At 40.2% G+C, this 18,050-nt stretch overlaps 1 protein-coding gene across 2 annotated transcripts; it reads left to right on the top strand.

Moving 5' to 3' along the window:
- Window positions 1-478: 478 nt before the first annotated feature.
- On the top strand, window positions 479-17,186 carry gtf3c3 (general transcription factor IIIC, polypeptide 3). Of its 2 annotated transcripts, XM_044109284.1 has the most exons (20): window positions 479-585; window positions 675-828; window positions 1,297-1,363; window positions 3,188-3,495; window positions 3,564-3,687; window positions 3,756-3,947; window positions 4,937-5,102; window positions 5,175-5,322; window positions 5,399-5,543; window positions 6,018-6,118; window positions 6,201-6,372; window positions 9,181-9,383; window positions 10,759-10,860; window positions 13,282-13,414; window positions 13,521-13,746; window positions 13,827-13,881; window positions 13,970-14,105; window positions 15,520-15,644; window positions 15,738-15,890; window positions 16,377-17,186. In XM_044109284.1, the coding sequence occupies exons 2-20, from the start codon at window positions 736-738 to the stop codon at window positions 16,497-16,499; spliced, it is 2,772 nt and encodes a 923-aa protein (XP_043965219.1). In that variant the 5' UTR covers window positions 479-585; window positions 675-735; the 3' UTR covers window positions 16,500-17,186. The 2 variants fall into 2 exon arrangements, with proteins under 2 accessions (XP_043965219.1, XP_043965220.1); XM_044109285.1 differs by having other exon boundaries at window positions 489-828.
- The last annotated feature ends 864 nt before the right edge of the window (window positions 17,187-18,050 follow it).

Below are 18,050 nucleotides of genomic sequence, written 5' to 3'. Positions count from 1 at the left end.
AAATACAACAGATATAAATATCTAGGAAATTACTTCAACAAAAGGTTAAGGACAGGTGGCAGAAACAGTGGGAAGAAGACAGAACTGGCAGGTGGTTTTACAGTATTCAAAGAAAAGATGGTGTAATGAGAACAGATTACGTCATGTTTATGCAGGATTAAATAGTGCTATATATAAAATGGAAAAACATTCAACAGAAAAATTTGATTTTTGTTTTAAAGATGTTTTGTTGTTCTGTTCCAAATATTCTGTTGAGAGAAGAGAATTAGTTTGTAGATTACAAGATGATAAATTACAGTTAACTATACAAGTAATTTTTGACAAAATTTCTACTTCTGAATATTTTTGTTCTCTGCTGAAAGTCGAAATTGATAGGATTTAGATTTTGTTTGGGTGGGCTAATGTAGCATTCCGGTCCGCACTCCACTCCAGTAGATGGCGGTAATGCACATCAATACGTTGCTTGCCAACCGCCATAAAAAGAAGAAGGAACCAAGAAGAACCTCTTCAGTTGATGGCGGTAATGCACATCTAAAAGTTGCTTGTCAACCGCCATAAAAAAGGACGAAGAAGAAGAACTTCCTGGTAAAATATGTCTATAACCTCTGTGGTCCGCTATAACAGAAAAGAAGAAGAACAACAACAATGCCTGTAGCCTCTGTTCTATTTTATAGAGCTTCAGTCCAATACGAATGCAGGTGATCTGATAAAGCTCATCTTCGAAGCCGAGCGGATATGTCGGGGTTCAGCGCAGAACTTATCGACTACCTGGAAGGTAGAATAACCTTCGAAGAGTTTGACAGACGGAGAGACGAGCGGAAAGCGGAGGTACACCTCATACAGCGCCAGTTTTAGATGCAAATGAACATCAAAAAGAAAAATCACAGAAAAGCATTTATTTTGATCACTTACATTTATCACATAAATTCGGTCTATTTCAACCTTTAGTCATTTTAATGCTTACTTTTGATAAAAAGTCAGAAAATTTGAATATTCTATAAGACCAATAAAACACCCAAATGAGGTGTTTTATTGTAAGATGGTTGCTGACTTAACAGCTGTCCAACATGGTTCAGTGCTTTGTCCAATCATATCAATGGAAAGTTAAGTGGAAGAAGGACGTGTGGTCTAATAAAGTGCATTTGCAACCAATACCAGCAGTTTTGAGAGGCTTGTGTCACAAACTCCATTTAAGAGGTAGAACATGTCTTCCATGTCTCTGTTTGACTGCCCCTGTCCCTCAGTCATCCCTGTCTTGGATCTCCCTCTAATCACCCTTTTTCCATTTTCCACCAGGACTCAGAGGAATTTACAGAAGATGAAAACAAACCTTCAACCTCGGCACAAACAAAATCTGCTATTGGTAAGACGGCTAGCCTGATCACAACCATTACCTAAAACCAAACGTTCCCTCAGCTGCTCCAAATCCTGGTTTGTTCCTATTCAGTTTTGCATTTTTACACATCAGAGAGATTGTCTTCCTGAACTTTTTTTCTTTGACTACAAATCATAGGGGAAAAGAAAGCACAACCTTGTGGAGTTCTGAAGTTTTATGTAGCTGACTTAATAGAATCATTCAATTATTTGCCTCTAATGTTAAGAGTACAAACACAATGGCCAGGCTAATTAAACCCCAAAATTGTGTGTCTTAAATTGGAATTTCAAGGAAAAATGAATCTAAAAAGGGTTTTGTAGAAATTTGTGGGCATAATAAAAGGTAAAACCATTCCATCAGTACCTGGTCTGTACGGAGCCCCCTAGGGGACATGGAGATTTTTTTATTTTATTTTTTTGCGTTCCCTTGCAAAACCTTTTGTGTTCCCTCGCAAAACTGTACTGATCAGTTGTGCGGCATAATTGAATACTGTAAGTCTTTCTTACGGTGGCCGCCGTACTTTCTGATTTAATATAAGGTTATGTAAGGTTTTTCCATGAATGTTAATATCTCGTTGTGAAATATCTGAAGTTTTATATCTTTCTTTAGGATACAAAGGCACCACAAACCTATGATATAAACAGAAACCTTCCATAAGTAGGAAAGAAATATAAATACTGTACATCCACACTATATTTCTGAGTTATTATCGTAATAACTCATCTGACAGTTTTGATTGTGTCTCTGTTGTGTTGGTTAGCTAAATGGTTTAAAGAGCTGCTTTTATGTTCAGTTCCATCTCAACCTTAACAGACATAAACATGCAGTAAATAAATCGATTTTCAATCAGTTTTTTGCACCAAAGACTTAATAATAATAAACACGTTTTATTATTAAAAACACGACAAACTAATTATGGTAAAGGGCCGTATTGGGTTAACTCGGGGAATCTCATCTGTCTGTGTATCAATCAAATATAGTTTGGATGTACAGTATTTATATTTCTTTCCTACTTACGTTAGGTTTCTGTTTATATCATAGGTTTGTGGTGCCTTTGTATCCTAAAGAAAGATATAAAACTTCAGATATTTCACAACGAGATATTAACATTCATGGAAAAACCTTACAATATAACCTTACACTTACCTTATATTAAATCAGAAAGTACGGTGACCACTGTAAGAAAGACTTACAGTATTCAATTATGCCGCATAACTGATCAGTACAGTTTTGCGAGGGAACGCAAAAGGTTTTGTGAGGGAACACACAAAAAAATAAAAATAAATCTCCATGTCCCCTAGGGGGCTCTGTAGGTCTGGACTACCTTTGCATGAATTACTGCATCAATGCATGGAGGCGATCAGCTTGTGGTTCAGGAAGTGACCTTCAGGTCATCTGCATTGTTGCGTCTCGTGTCTCGTTTTCATTTTGACAATATTCCATAGATTCTGCTTTGCTTCACTCTCAAGGGTGTAGTTGTCCCAGTTGCATTTGAATGTTTTACAACCACTCCTTTTTCTTCCACTCAATTTTCTATAAACATAATTCCATTAGTATTCTGTATACGTCCAGCTTTTTTAGTGGCTTACCTTCCTTGTGGAGGGTGTGGGTTTCTCTGCTGGACAACTGGAAAGTAAAAAGTCTTTAGATGATGTAGGTCTTAACATTTCAGATGCTTTTTCTTTAAAAGACCTTGTAACCCACTCTGTATGTCATAAAGCTATATAAAGTCTGTTTTTTGTGGTGTCATTTTTTGAACTGCCTAAATGTAGACAGACCTAAACATGCAGAGTTTTTCCTCTTTCCGTTTAGAGGACGGAGTCAGCCCAGGAGTACAGCAAGCCTTTGCTTCCATTCTGGGAGAAACGGCAGCAGCAGCGTCTTCAGAAGAGGAGGACAGCTTGAGCTATGTTGATGACAAAGATGATAGGGATTTCAATGTGGAGGAGGAAGAGGAGGCAAAGGGAGTGACCAAAGAGAGGAAGAGGAGGCTGAGGCAAGGAGGCAAAAGAGGCCTGAAGAGCAAGTTGGAGGATGAGGAGGAGGAGGAGGACATGACGGTGGGAGACGTGTTCAAGCTGGAGATGGAGCTGAACCGAGAAAACAGAAGGTTGATGAAGGTAAGACTGAGAACAAAGATCACCTTGCCTCCTTTTTTTATTTGTGTTTACTCACTACGTCTCTCTAGGGGCGTCGTCATGGCAGCAAGCTGCCTCAGGCTCTCAGGGGGCTGATGGGAGAGGCCAACATCCGTTACGCTCGGGGGGAGAAAGAGGATGCCATCTTGATGTGCATGGAGATCATAAGACAATGTCAGCAGCTGTTCATTGAACTCCCTGCATAAAAGTAGATGATCTGACTCCTCACATGTGTCCTTCAGCTCCTCTGGCCTATGAGCCATTCTCCACTCTGGCCATGATCTATGAGGACAGTGGAGATGTGGACAAAGCGCTGCAGTTTGGACTCATCGCTGCCCACCTCAACCCTTCAGACTGTGAGGAGTGGATCCGACTGGCCGACATGTCTCTTGAGCAGGACAACGTCCGACAGGCCATCATCTGCTACACCAAAGGTGAGCCATCTCCATCACTTCCTGTCCCTCACCTTTACCACTGTCTGATTTTCTCTTACATTTAATGTTCCATTTAGTTTTTTTTCCACGTTTTTCTAAACGTTCCTCTTTTCTACAAAAAAAGAGGAAGATCAGGTGCACCTTCTGTGATAGTTGTAGTAGTGTTGAATTGAGATTACACTACATATTTACACCAGCCATTTTTCTTCCTGTCTGACATTAAATCAGTATAAACTTTTCTCATTTTAGTTTGGTAATCTTTATAATTACTTTCATTGGCTAGACTAATATTCATAATGTGTGTAATTGATGAGAACTGCCTGATTTGGGTTAAATAGTAAAGTATGGAAGTAAATGTTTATTTATAAATCACTTTTCACAGACATGAAATCGCAAAGCACTGTACTCTAAAAATCAACGTTAAATTACACAAAGAATGAAACAAGCATAAGAAGCACAATAAAACTGACAGAAAAGTATTTTTGATGTGTTATTGGGTCTAACATTCACTTGTTATAAAAATGCTGGTTATATCAAATATGAGCTAAAAGAAATTTCACATTGTAGTTTAAAACCTTGAAATAACTCTCTGTCTATTTCAAAACTTCCTGTCTTTCTGAAACTCCACCTTCAGGTAGTCATCACAACATCGCCCCTCTATTAACCCTTTAGAGGTCTACCCAAACACTGAAAACAAGAACAGAGATCTTCCTGAAAAGTTACTTATCAGTTAATTTTGCCTTATCTCACAAGTACTAAGATATTTGCAAAAACTAGACTAAAATACTTAGTAATATTTTGTGTTTTTTCAGTGCTGTTGATTACTTATCAGAGTTAAGTAGGCCAATTCTAATTGATAATATAAATAATATCTAAACATCAGTGAGTCTGTCTGAAGCCTAGTCATGTTCTGGTCTAAGCGGTGCTAAGTGGGAGACAGGCAATGTGTTTAAAGTCAGAGTGACGCCCGATTGGCCTCTTTCCTGCAGCCATCAAGTATGATCCCACCAATGTCCGCTACCTGTGGGAACGCTCCAGTCTCCAGATGCGCTTGGGGGAGCACAAGCAGTGCATGGACGGCTACCGCAAGATCCTGTCTCTGCTGCCTCAGGAGGATGGGGAGCACTTCATGCAGTTGTCCAAAGACATGGCTAAGTAATGGACTTTTTGGACTGAATACACATGCATCCAGTCAGATAGGCAGTACTTCATCTGTTTGTGTTGCAGGAGTTACTATGAGAGCAATGACCTGCCCTCAGCATTGAGTGTGATAGAGGAAGGTCTGGCCCGACACCCTGGCTTGGTCAGCGATGATTTCCTCAACATGGCAGCTGAGCTCTACATTTGCAACCGCCAGTACAAGAAGACCCTGCAGGTTCAGATATATGTCTATGCAACGGAGTGTCAGAGTAAAGTGTGTTCTGTCTCTAAGGTGTGTGTATCTACTCTAGGTTCTGGTCAAATTTGCAGACATTGTGTTGATTCGAGCAGCGTCTCCATCAGAAAGCTCAGCTCTGTCTGTGAAGGACATGGTGACAGAGGAGCAGCAGAAGGAAGGGGAAGAGGGCACAAAGTCAAACACTGCAGAGGACAACGGTGAGATCATTACCCTACCTGTTTGTTGGTGTTCAGTCAGTATGGGTCTTTGTGGAAACAAAAATCTCATTGGCTCCTGCTTGGAAGTCTTCTTGCAGATTTTTGTTGTTCATTAAGGCTTCTTAATTTACAACAAAATTAGGAAACTTTGCTCCCGCAGCTTTATAATGCTGCAGTGTCCAAAGGCAAAAACTTAGACAATATTTTCATCTGTGTTCTAATAGATTTTGTACATATTAGGGGTGAAACAATTAATTGAATTAATCGTGATGAAATGATTATTGAAATAATCAAATTTACTAATCAACTAATTGTTAGCTGGAGTATACAGACTCTAACAAAAGAGTCTGTATTTAGACTGTTTTTAGAGTCTGCTATGAAACGAAATGAAGGAAAAAAAATCTTTCACAGGTAAGAGGATTGGTAACCAGTTGGGAAGTATAAGTAATATTTGTATGTCTGATGTTCCTGCAGATGAAATTCTGGATGTTCAGGTTCCAGACAGTGTCCCAGTTGATCTCAGGGCCAAGCTCATTGTCTGCCTCATACAGCTAAATGTTTTCTCACCGTCTGAGGTAAAGACAAGTCATCACTTTGTACCAGTCCACAGCTTAGAAACCATGAGCCCACTTTAGTACAGGTTGTTTGTTTCTGCAGGGCTTAGTGTCGACTTTGATGGAACAGAGTCCAGAGGAGATCGGGGACCTGTACCTGGACGTGGCTGAAGCTTACTTGGAGCAGGGACGCTACACGTCTGCTCTGCCTTTGCTGTCGGCCCTCGTCGTCTCTGAGAAGTACGACCTAGCTGTGGTCTGGCTGCGGCACGCAGGTGGGAGCTGAGTCACTGACAAACATTTTACCGTAATTCCTTCCACCAGAAGAACTTAAAATGTCCTTCTGACACAGAGCGTATGTCTATGTCAGAAGGACATCTTAAAGTGTCCTTTGGACATTTAGAGATGTTCTTTTTAATCCAGATCTGTATAACTGACGGCCAAGGTAATAAGAGTATGGTAAAAAAAAAAATAGTTGTAGGTCTCTTTCCTGTCTAATCTTTCTGTTTCTCTCTTTTTTTTGAATAAGCCGGTCACAATAACATTTTTCTGGATGATAAATTGTCCCACAAATTCTTGCAATAAATGATCATGTTGTTATTTTAAGTCTCTTTTTGAATAATATAAGAGTAATGACATAGCAACGCAAGTACAGCCTGTTGAAGACCAATACACTTTCTAACAAGCATTTCACTTCTGAACTGGAAAACATTCTGAAAAAAATCAACTAAATACCCAAGACAACAAATTAAATGAAGGCTTTTTCTCCCGCCTTTGGTAGAAAGAGTGATTCACTTAACTGGTTATCTAAACCCAATACATTGACATTAATTCAAATAGAGGGCTCCTTATTTTCAGTAATATAGAACTAAATGTTAAATATTTCACCATCGGAGAATATGCAGCTCTCCTTCATCAAATAATGTTGAACAAATTAACTAAATAGTCATCAACAAAAACATAGCATCAGCCTTAATATATCATGCTAATGTTAGTAATAGCATGCTCCAAACAATGAGACAAGATAACCCATTCTTTTGAAGATCTGAGGCCTCTAGAAACTGCCAGGTGCATCATTAGGCACATAATAATCAAAAATGAAAAGCAAATGATTTAAAGCCCACCTGCAGCACCCTACCCTAAACTTCTTTGTCTAACATATGTTCTCGGAGACCAAACAATTGTCCCTACCCTACTTTTAAAAACTGAAATTCCACAAAATCTTGCAGGATTTCATACTTAGTCCTAGAATAGTGAGCAGGATTAAAAAATTCAAAGAGAGACTTGACCACAATTATTAAAAATATCTGGGTTTTCCCCAAATAACCTTACTTTATTCCTTCCGTCCTTCTTTATGTCATTCCTTCTTTTCATTGTTCCTACTGTCTATTTTTGTCTCCTTTCTTCTTTCCCTGCATCCTGCCCCCATTCTCTCATTGTTGTTTTCCTTTTTTCAAGTCTGGAAAAGTCAGAAATATAAAAATGAGTTGGAAGCCTGTTTGGATGTACTGTATTTGTTCAGTGTTTTCTTTGCAGGAGGACATTTGCAGAATTTCTACTGACCGTGTAATTGTACAATTTGACATTGCACTAAAAACAAATCACATCTAGTGATCTAGTGATTTTATTTCCATCCATCCATCCATCCATCTTCTTCCGCTTATCCGGGGTCGGGTCGCGGGGGTAGCAGCTTCAGAAGGGAGGCCCAGACTTCCCTCTCCCTAGCCACTTGTTCCAGCTCCTCCGAAGGAATCCCAAGGCGTTCCCCGGCCAGCCGAGAGACATAGACCCTCCAGCGTGTCCTGGGTCTTCCCCGGGGCCTCCTCCCGGTGGGACGTACCCGGAACACCTCACCAGGGAGGCGTCCAGGAGGCATCCTGACCATCTGGTCAGGATGCCCGAGCCACCTCAACTGGCCCCTCTCGACATGAAGGAGCAGCGGCTCTACTCTGAGTCCCTCCTGGATGACTGAGCTTCTCACCCTATCTCTAAGGGAGAGCCCAGCCACCCTACGGAGAAAACCCATTTCGGCCGCTTGTATCCGCTATCTCGTTCTTTCGGTCATGACCCAAAGCTCATGACCATAGATGAGGGTTGGAAAGTAGATCGACCGGTAAATCGAGAGCTTTGCTTTTTGGCTCAGCTCTCTCTTCACCACGACGGACCAGTACAGCGCCCGCTTGGCGGCAGACGCTGCGCCAATCCGCCTGTCGATCTCCCGCTCCCTTCTTCCCCCATTCGTGAACAAGATCCCGAGATACTTAAACTCCTCCACTTGGGGCAGGACACCCCCCCTGACCCGGAGAAGGCACTCTACCCTTTTCCGACTCAAGACCATCGCCTCGGATTTGGAGGCACTGATGGCCATCCCAGCCGCTTCACACTCGGCTGCGAACCGCTCCGGCGAGAGCTGCAGATCACGTCCCGATGAAGCCAAAAGGATCACATCATCCGCAAAAAGCAGAGATGCGATCCTAAGGCCACCAAAACGGATCCCCTCAACACCCTGGCTGCGCCTTGAAATTCTGTCCATGAAAGTAATGAACAGAATCGGTGACAAAGGGCAGCCCTGGCGGAGTCCAACTCTCACCGGAAACGAGCCCAACTTACTGCCGGCAATGCGGACCAGACTCTGAAACCGGTCATACAGGGACCTGACAGCCCGTATCAAAGAGCCCGGTACCCCATACTCCCGGAGAACCCCCCACAGGGTTCCCCGAGGGACACAGTCGAACACCTTCTCTAAGTCCACAAAACACATGTAGATTGGTTGAGCGAACTCCCATGCACCCTCCAGGACCTGCTGAGGGTGTAGAGCTGGTCTAGTGTTCCACGACCAGGACGAAAACCACACTGCTCTTCCTGAATCCGAGGTTGACTATCCAACGGACCCTCCTCTCCAGGACCCCTGAATAGACCTTGGGAGGCTTAAGAGTGTGATGATTTGATTTGCTTTTCTTAATTACAAAATTGCATTTTATTTTTTCTGATAATATTTATAATATATTGATCAGTTTTGAGCGCATTTGTAATGGAAACGCAGCTCGTCTATTTTCAAGTGATGTCCCCTGTTTGTGTCACAGAGTGTCTTAAGGCCCTGGGCCACATGAAGGCGGCAGCAGAGAGCTACACCAAGGTGGTGGAGATGGCCCCGCTGCACCTGGAGGCCCGGTTGTCTCTCGCCACGGTGCAGCAGCAGCTGGGGCGGATGGACTGTGCTCTGAAAGCGTTGGAGTCCATGTACGATAGCGACACGCTGGCCCAGGATTCGTCCGCTGCACAGAAGGTCAGGCTGTGTTCTTTGGATGTCTTTTTTTATGTCTGCTGAAGTGGGGATGTTTTTGTTGGGGGACCATCTAAGACAGTATTTCTCAAACTGTGGTCCCCGGACCAGTGCTGCTCCACGGATGCTCCCTAGTGGTCTGCAAGATACTGCATGTGAAGATCTGTTCATTTGCTGTGATGTGAACTCAAAGTGCAATGCATAAAGTTAGCTTACCAAAGGATTTTGATTAAAAAAATGTCAAAGACTAATAATTGGCTTAAAACCAGATTACTCAAAGGAAAAACTGAAGATACCAGTGGAAAGAAAACAACAGCAGGAGGAAGCCAAGTCATACCTGCTGAGAGGATTGATTCATTCATGTTATTCATGAGCGATTGGGTTTTTTGAATGGCTCAGTGCTGTGATCGGTAGGACTCCAGTATCAGGTAGTGAGATCTGTTCTTTGTTTTTTAGAACTTTGCTTGCTTATAATGTTGTGCTCCACATCAACAGCTATTGTTGTGTTTATTTCATTAAAAAATGATTAAATTAACTTAATTAAATGCAGAAGGATTTTTGTTTTTGTGCTGCACCATCTTTCTCTTCAATACAACACTCAGGTTTGTTTACCAGTTGTGGGACCAGACCAAAACGCCTCCCAGTCATTACCTTGAGAAATAATTAGATTTGGTTAAGTGTGAAAGAGACTTTAATGCCAAAAATGATCAAATGTTACAAATCACACAAATGGAACAGTCCAGGAGGGAGGAGCTGTTGACATTCACAGCCCAGCACTGGGATCCACTCACCTTCAGAGTGACCCCAAGTAAAGCAAAGATTGTGACGTGAGGTCGGCTTCCATCCTCTCCTCATTCCTCAGCCTCCCTCAGAGCTTTGACCTGCCTGAATTATGCATGCAGCAGTGCGTATGTGAGCAGATAAGAGACACAGAATCATATATCCATAACAAATTCAACAGAAAATTCCAGATGAAGACAATAGAAAAAATGGAGTTTGGAAACGTTGTTTTTTGGGAGCTTTTTTATTTGATTTCCTTTTAAACAAGGAAAACCAACAGATGTTAGGTTTTAGTTCTGAAATGATATACAGCTCACGTTTTCTACAGAAATCACTTCTTTATTAAAAGTGTTTTGTTTATTCAGTTAAAATAAATTAAATAAAAAATCATTTTATTTGGTGGCTCTCTATTGCCTTCAACTTAATAGTTTTGGCCCACATTACAAAATGTTTTGCCGTAGGAATGATGACTAAACACAAAATAGAGGCTGCAAACTGTAAGGTAAGGCAGGCCAATTGTATTAATATAGCACATTATCAGCAACAAGGCAATTCAAAGTGCTTTATATGAATTAGTTTGTGTGTGTTTTAATGGTAGGAATTGAAGCTGCTGCTGCATCGCTCCACACTGCTGAAGACTCAGGGTAAGATGGAGGATTATCTGGACGCTATGATCACCATGATCTCCATGCTTCTCAAGGTAACTCTTGTCTAAGACTGTCACAATAAGCAAATCTATTAACCACATGATAAATTAGAAGGAGCTTGATCATTTCCATTCTGATAATATTTCTTGAAGGGCACTTTTGTTTACAGAGACATCTCCTATTTTATTTTACTGAAACATACAGGGAAAGTATTCAGCCTCCTTGAATTTTTCAATCTTTTGCTGCTTTTCAGGCTTCAAACATAAAGATCTAAAATTTGATTATTTTGTGAAAAATCAAAAACAAGTGGGACACAATTGTGAGGTGGCACAAATTTAATTGGATATTTTAAACTAACAATTAAAAACTGTAATATCATTTGGCCCCCTTGTGTTAATATTTTGTAGCGCCACCTTTTTGCTGCGATTACAGCTGCAAGTCGCTTGGTTTTGTCTCTATCAGTTTTGCACATCAAGAGACTGAAGTTCTTGCCCAAACAGCTGGAGCTCAGTGAGAGTTTATGAACAGCAGCTTTCAGCTCTTTCCACAGATTCTCCACTGGATTCAGGTCTGGGCTTTGACTTGACCATTCTAACTCCTGGATATGTTTATTTGTGAACTATTCCATTATAGATTTTGCTTTCTGTTTTGGATCATTGTCTTGATGGATGGTAAATCTCCGTCCCAGTCTCTGGTCTTTTGCAGACTGCAGCAGGTTTTCTTCCAGAATGCTTCTGTATTCATCTTCCCATCAATTTTAACCATGTTCCCTGACCCTGCTGAAGAAAAGCCGGCCCAAACCATGATGCTGCCACCACCATGTTTGACAGTGGGGATGGTGTGTTCAGGGTGATGAGCTGTGTTGCTTTTTGCCAAACGTATTGTTTTGCCTTGTGGTCAAAAAGTTTGATTTTGGTTTCATCTGACCAGAGCAACTTCTTCTATGTTTAGTGTCTCCTTGGTGGCTTGTGTCAAACTTTAAATGAGACTTTTTATGGATATCTTTGAGAAATGTCCTTCTTCTTGCCACTTTCCCATAAAGATCAGATTAGTGCAGTGTACCACTGATTGTTGTCCTATGGACAGACTCTCCCACCTCAGCTGTAGATCTCTGTAGATCCAGAGTGATCATGGGCCTCTTGGCTGAATCTCTGATCTTTCTTCTCCTTGTTCCAGATGAAAGTTTAGAGGGACGGCTCGGTCTTGATAGACTTGCAGTGGTCTGATACTCCTTCCATTTCAATATGATTGCTTGCTCAGTGCTCCTTGAGATGTTTAAATCTTGGGAAATCTTTTTGTATCCAAATCCAGCTTTAAACTTCTCCACAACAGTATCAGAGCTGCATGGTGTGTTCCTTGGTCTTCGTGATGCTCTCTGAGCTTTAAACACAACCTGAGACCATCACAGAGCATGTGCATTTATAGAGGACTTTATTACACACAGGTGGATTCTATTTATCATCATCAGTCATTTAGGACAACATTGGATCATTCAGAGATCCTCACTGTGAGTTTCCTGCACTGAAAGAAAAGGAGATGAATAATATTACACGCCCCACTTAGCAGTGAATTATTTGTTCAAAAAATTTAAAATATCCAATAAATTTCATTCCACCTCATGATTATGTCCAACTTGTTGATTTTTCACAAAATAATAGAAATTTTAGATCTTTATGTTTGAAGCCTGAAAAGCAGCAAAAGGTTGAAAAGTTCAAAACTGTCTACTCCTCAATTTAAACAATCAACAGATTAACACAACATAACTTTCTCCTTCTATTTCTCTGTTGTGGATGTACAGTAGACTTGTTAAATGCACCACGTCAGACAAAGTTTGGAATGTGCTTTTTAACCCTTCATGCTCCAAAGCATCTTGCCTATCAGCAGACTGTGGGCTCCCCATCAGCAAGATGCATTTACTTCAGTGTTCATGTCAGAGATGAGATTCAGAAGGGATGTTTTTTATTGATTGATTGATTTACTTCTGCAATGTGCAAAGAATTGAAAGTGTTCCACATCTCCACCAGTAGTCAGGGGTGTGAATTGGAACTTGTCAAAATGACGGACGAGCTTCAGTTTTTTCCATCAGTTTAAGAAAAATACCAATCAAAATATCTGACTATATTTACCATATATGCTCCGCGGCTCCTCGTGTAGCATTTATTTCCATTTTATTTATTGATTTTGGTTGTCATTTTATTTTGCATATTTAAATTGACTTCCAGTTCCAGTGCTCTGTGTTTCTTAGAAACACTTTATTGACCTTTGAGAGGCCAAACTTGTATTATTGTGCCATTATTAATATGTTATCTAAAAATTGTCTCAAAACATTAAAGGTTGCTGTAATAATTACTGTGAGAATTTCTTGTCCAATAAAACTGTCCAGGCCTCTCCTGTTCTAATCGCATCTTGAAGGAGAAATCCTCTCACTCCCTGCATTTGCAGCTTGTCAAATAACGTGATGGGTGTGTTTCCAGGTTGCTATGCAACGGGCCAAGGTGTGTGTTCGTTCTGTAACTCTAGCAGGACAGAACCACCTGAGACTTGTGAAGATTGAAGACATGCTGCCAGAAATCGCCGACCATGAAAGTGCCTATCTGGACAACATGTGTATGTAGAGTATCAAACATAGACAGATAAACTGGAATCATTTGAATCTTCCACATTTTTAGGGAGGTTGTCCTCAAACACCGTCTAATCTAATCTTTGTGCTCAGGTAAAACCAACGTTTTATCCAAAGAGGACTGGTGGCAGCTGTTGCTCAGCTGCCTGCTGGGCTTGTGTGACCTGCAGCGTTACGAGGAGGTGGATCTCCTGGTGGAGTCGGCCATGGAGTTCTACTCCTTCTATGACAACAAGCCCAGGAGGAAGGAGCTGGAGTTCTTTGGCCTCTCTGCCACCGTCCTAAACCAAAACTACTATAAGGCATACAACTACATCAGGTGCAGATGGTGAAATAAAAGCAGAGTATGCTATATGGTGACTGTTTTGTTTTTATTGATTTTTGCTTTTTCCTCATCAGATTAATGCTTATAGAAAATGTAGATCTACCTCAGTTTTGGAACATTTTTCATCAGGTATCTTTCCTTATCTCTGTTTTCACATATTAAATAACATGCCAGCTACATCTTGTAGTGTATTACCTGATTGTTTCTTTCTCACTAGCTGACAATATCGTCCCAGCACCAGCGCCACCACCGCTTCTGTCTACGGCTGCTGTTAAAGCATCCTGACAACCATGCACTGTGTGTTCTGTGCGGACACAACGCCATGGTGTCTGGAAGCTTCAAGCACGCTCTGGGTACGTAAGGCTAGGATACATTAGCGTTGTTTAGGAGTTGCTTACATGGTAAATTTGCAAATGGTGCTACCTTATTTCATGAACAACTACATCTTGAGGTGGAAACAGGAGTAAATAAGATGTCCCTGTATTTTATTCCCTCCTAAAAATGTATTTGAGAAAGAATATTATCACAATGCAGCGTGACGTCAGGTCCACAAGATCCCGCCTCCTCCAATGTCTGTACTGGAAGGCAAAAACGTGCTCACTGACGATGACTGCCATTGGTTTAGCTGTTGAGTTGTCAACAGAACACACTAAATCTTAAATGCATTCCTAATGTATAAAAGAAAAAGGGACACAGTGCTTTGCTGCTGATTGCCAACTCTGACAACTAGATAACAAGGTAACATGTAGATGTGCTTATAATTTGGTGTGTTTCTGTTCACTTAAAACAGATCGTCAGTAGAGCAGGTGTTTAAATTAATTAACCCTAATCAACCACCGCTGTGGTAGCTTAGCCATGGCCGTGGTACTGCATTGTTAGCTAATCTACAGCGATCACTCAATCACAAAATAAACTTCAAGCCTGAAAACATAAAAGTGTTACGGACTGAATGTTCTGTTTGTGTCTTTTGGTGTTGAATCCTTATACATTAGTTGCCTTGTTGTCAGTTGCTCTGGTAAGTTTGTGTCTGCATACAGACTCGTTGCAGACACACACAGAGCGAGAAGAAAGGAGTAGTTTTGAGTTATACTTCCATAATTATTTTCTGCTTTATTTTCTCTTTCCTGTGGCGCACTGCACTAAATTAATAGTACATAAATCTTCAGGTTTCATTTTGTTATCGGAATTGTTCTACCACAGTAGAGCGGTTATGGGTGGCAAGCAAAAGGCTTTTTCTCCTGCAGAATTGTGCAAAATTTCCAGATGTAAATAACATGCAACAACATATCTATAACATATATTATTATAAATGCAACAGAGTAAATATATTTGATAAATTTTCACTATAAAACAAAGCAGCTTGTACCACGTTGAATTAAATGTGAGAAAAAGATGCATGTTTTTTCTAAAGATTTCAAGATTACAATTTTAATTTTGCTCTTGCAAAACAAGCAGAATTCCTAAACTACAGCGAATGCAGAATACAGACAGACTCTGGAAAATATTTAGATTTTGATCAGTGCAGATTTGACTGACTCGGATGAAAAGACTTGAGTCTAGAGTTGAATTTGGAAAAAAAAACATTTCATAGACATCTGTGGCTGCTGTTTTTTAAATTTCTCTAATGGATTTGTTATTTAAACATAATACATATCTTGTTGAATTTGGAACATGCTTTGAAATTATTTGTTGTCTCTCTTTACCCAGAAACTTTACATTTTAGCATTGTAATATGCTGAAAGTGTTTCATATGTTTGTGTTTTTCAGGACAGTACATTCAGGCTTTAAAGACCCACCCAGAAAACCCACTGCACAGCCTTTATGTGGGTCTCACCTTTTTCCACATGGCCTCCCAGAAGTATGTAGCCAAACGTCATGCTCTAGTACTGCAGGTACATGTTGTTCTGTTTCATTTTGCTCTGGTTGTTTGGCTTACGTTTCCTGCAGCTGATTGGGGTTTTTAGAATGTGTCTTGGTATTTTTAGGGATTTTCCTTCTTGTGGCGATACGTGGAGCTGCGTGGAGAGTGTCAGGAGAGCTTGTACAATCTGGGCCGAGCTCTGCACCAGATGGGCCTTACACATTTGGCCATACATTATTACCAAAAGGCGCTGTCGCTACCTGCATGGAAACTGGATGTAGGTGAACTGCACAGCTGGTCATGTTGAATGAAGTCAGATTACAAGAATAAATTCAAAATAATATGAGAAAGTCATTACTAGAAGAGACATAAAATTATAACTATATTCTGGTAATGTTACGACTTTATTCTTGTAATAATAAAGTCATTAGAAAACAAAATAAAAGTCATAATATTGCGAGGAAAAAAAGTCAAAGAATGAGAATAAAGTGTATTATGAGAACAGAGTCATTTTACGACCTTATTCTGGTAATATTAAAACTTTATTCTCACAATATTCACTTTATTTTCATATTACAACTTTATTGTCATAATATGACTTTATTCTTTCATTATTGCAAGTTTATTCTCTGTAGTTTATTTTTGTAATTTTATAATGATCTTGTAATTAATTTTTTTATTAGTATGGCTAGTCTGTCGTATAATTACAAGTTAAAAATGATGGTCTGACTGTTTCCATCTAAACTTCTCTTTCCTCTCTCAGGGAATCTCAGGAGATCAGGTTGATTTGAGGAGAGAGATTGCTTTTAACTTATCACTCATCTATCAGTCCAGTGGGAACATGGAGATGGCCCGGCAGCTCATCAGAACTCATTGCACTATATGATGAGGTGCTATTTCTGTCAAGCACTTTCAAATGTGGGGATTTCTGATTTTACCTGCAGTGAAAATGTTGAGACAACTTGAATTAACAACAGTTTTTTTAAATTCTAAAACAACAGTACGAAGCGCCAATATTGTAAATAAATTAAATGTAGTTTATGTTTAAAGTTGTCATTCCCATGGCTACTTTAGAATGTTCTCTTGTCATTGATTGTAACCTGCAGAAGGATTTTGTGTTTCGGAATGGTCAAAATTTGGTTTGTCATCTCTGATATTGATGCTGATATAACATGTAAAAGAAAATTTTACTGTGCAATTTTCACAAATGTAGGGCCTTGATGCAACACAATGTCTGCCGTGTGGTACACTAGTCAACACATTTTTTTATTTTTAAAGGTTTTATTGGCTCTAGTGACCTTTATTTGATAGTGAATTGACAGGATAATGAGAGAATAGGGAAGAGATGGATCAAAGGTCACCAGGCCAGGAATCGAACCTGCAACAACCGTGTCGAGGACTAAGGCCTCCTTATGTGGGTTGTGTTTAACCCCTGGCACCACAGCACCCACACAATTTTTTTAAATGATTTTTTACAGACCAAACAGTTTGTCTGCTGTACTACCTCAAAGCTGAGTACTGATACTATTTAATGTCATCTAGAAAATTGTCACAAGTAGACTTTTGCAGTTTTCAAAATATTGATAGAGGGATTAATGGCAGGCTTCTGGATAAAACCAGTTGCTAGCAATGTGAATCAGTGTGTAGTGATTCAGGTTTTTAGAGTCATGTTTCGAATCAGAATATATTTTTAATTCAGAAAACAATGTTTCTATTCGAACCTTCTAGAGATTCTGTTTAAATTATGTGACTGACGAGATGAAAAGATACAGAACATTTCTATTAGATTTCATACAGCATCAAACTCCCATAAGCTTATAATTAAGTAAAATTAGGTTTGAGCATAAAATTCTGTAACTAAGGCTGCGTTCACACTGCAGCCTGAAGTGACCTAACTCCAATTATTTTTTGACCAAATGCGTCCTGTATCTGATCGCCGTTCAATGTTTTAGCTTCCTGGTTTTTTCTTAAAACACAGCACCTAAACCCTGCTACTGCCGGAGCGAAAAACAGTGAGAGGAACTTCAGATTGACAGAACTGGAAGTTCTTTTAAATGCTGATGGCGCTCTGAGGCAGCGATGGACGAAGACCAGACAAAGCTATAGAAATACAGACAGGCCGACCAGAGATAACCCTCATTCATTGTTTCATTTATGAAACTGAAGGTGGCAGCGGCAGCAAAACATCAGATCCTACAGCCAACTCTGTCCTCTTCCTCCGTTTGGTCCGCTTCAGCTTCATCACCTCTTGTGATTTCTACATTCCAAATGTAAATGAAATGCAGACAAATAGACAAAACGGTGAGCTGCTGTACATGATGCTCAGCATGGAGCTTTACAGACTAACAGGAAAATAAATTTACCACCATTTCGGTCAAAACAAATGGGTGGAATGTACAGACCAGACCTGGAGGATGTTTCTGGGGTTTCTGTGCAC

Source organism: Gambusia affinis, linkage group LG24 (genome assembly GCF_019740435.1).
Source record: "Gambusia affinis linkage group LG24, SWU_Gaff_1.0, whole genome shotgun sequence".
NCBI classification, from domain to species: Eukaryota; Metazoa; Chordata; class Actinopteri; order Cyprinodontiformes; family Poeciliidae; genus Gambusia; species Gambusia affinis.
The sequence above is the reverse complement of the archived record's forward strand: the minus strand, read 5'-3'. Positions and strand labels throughout refer to the sequence as shown.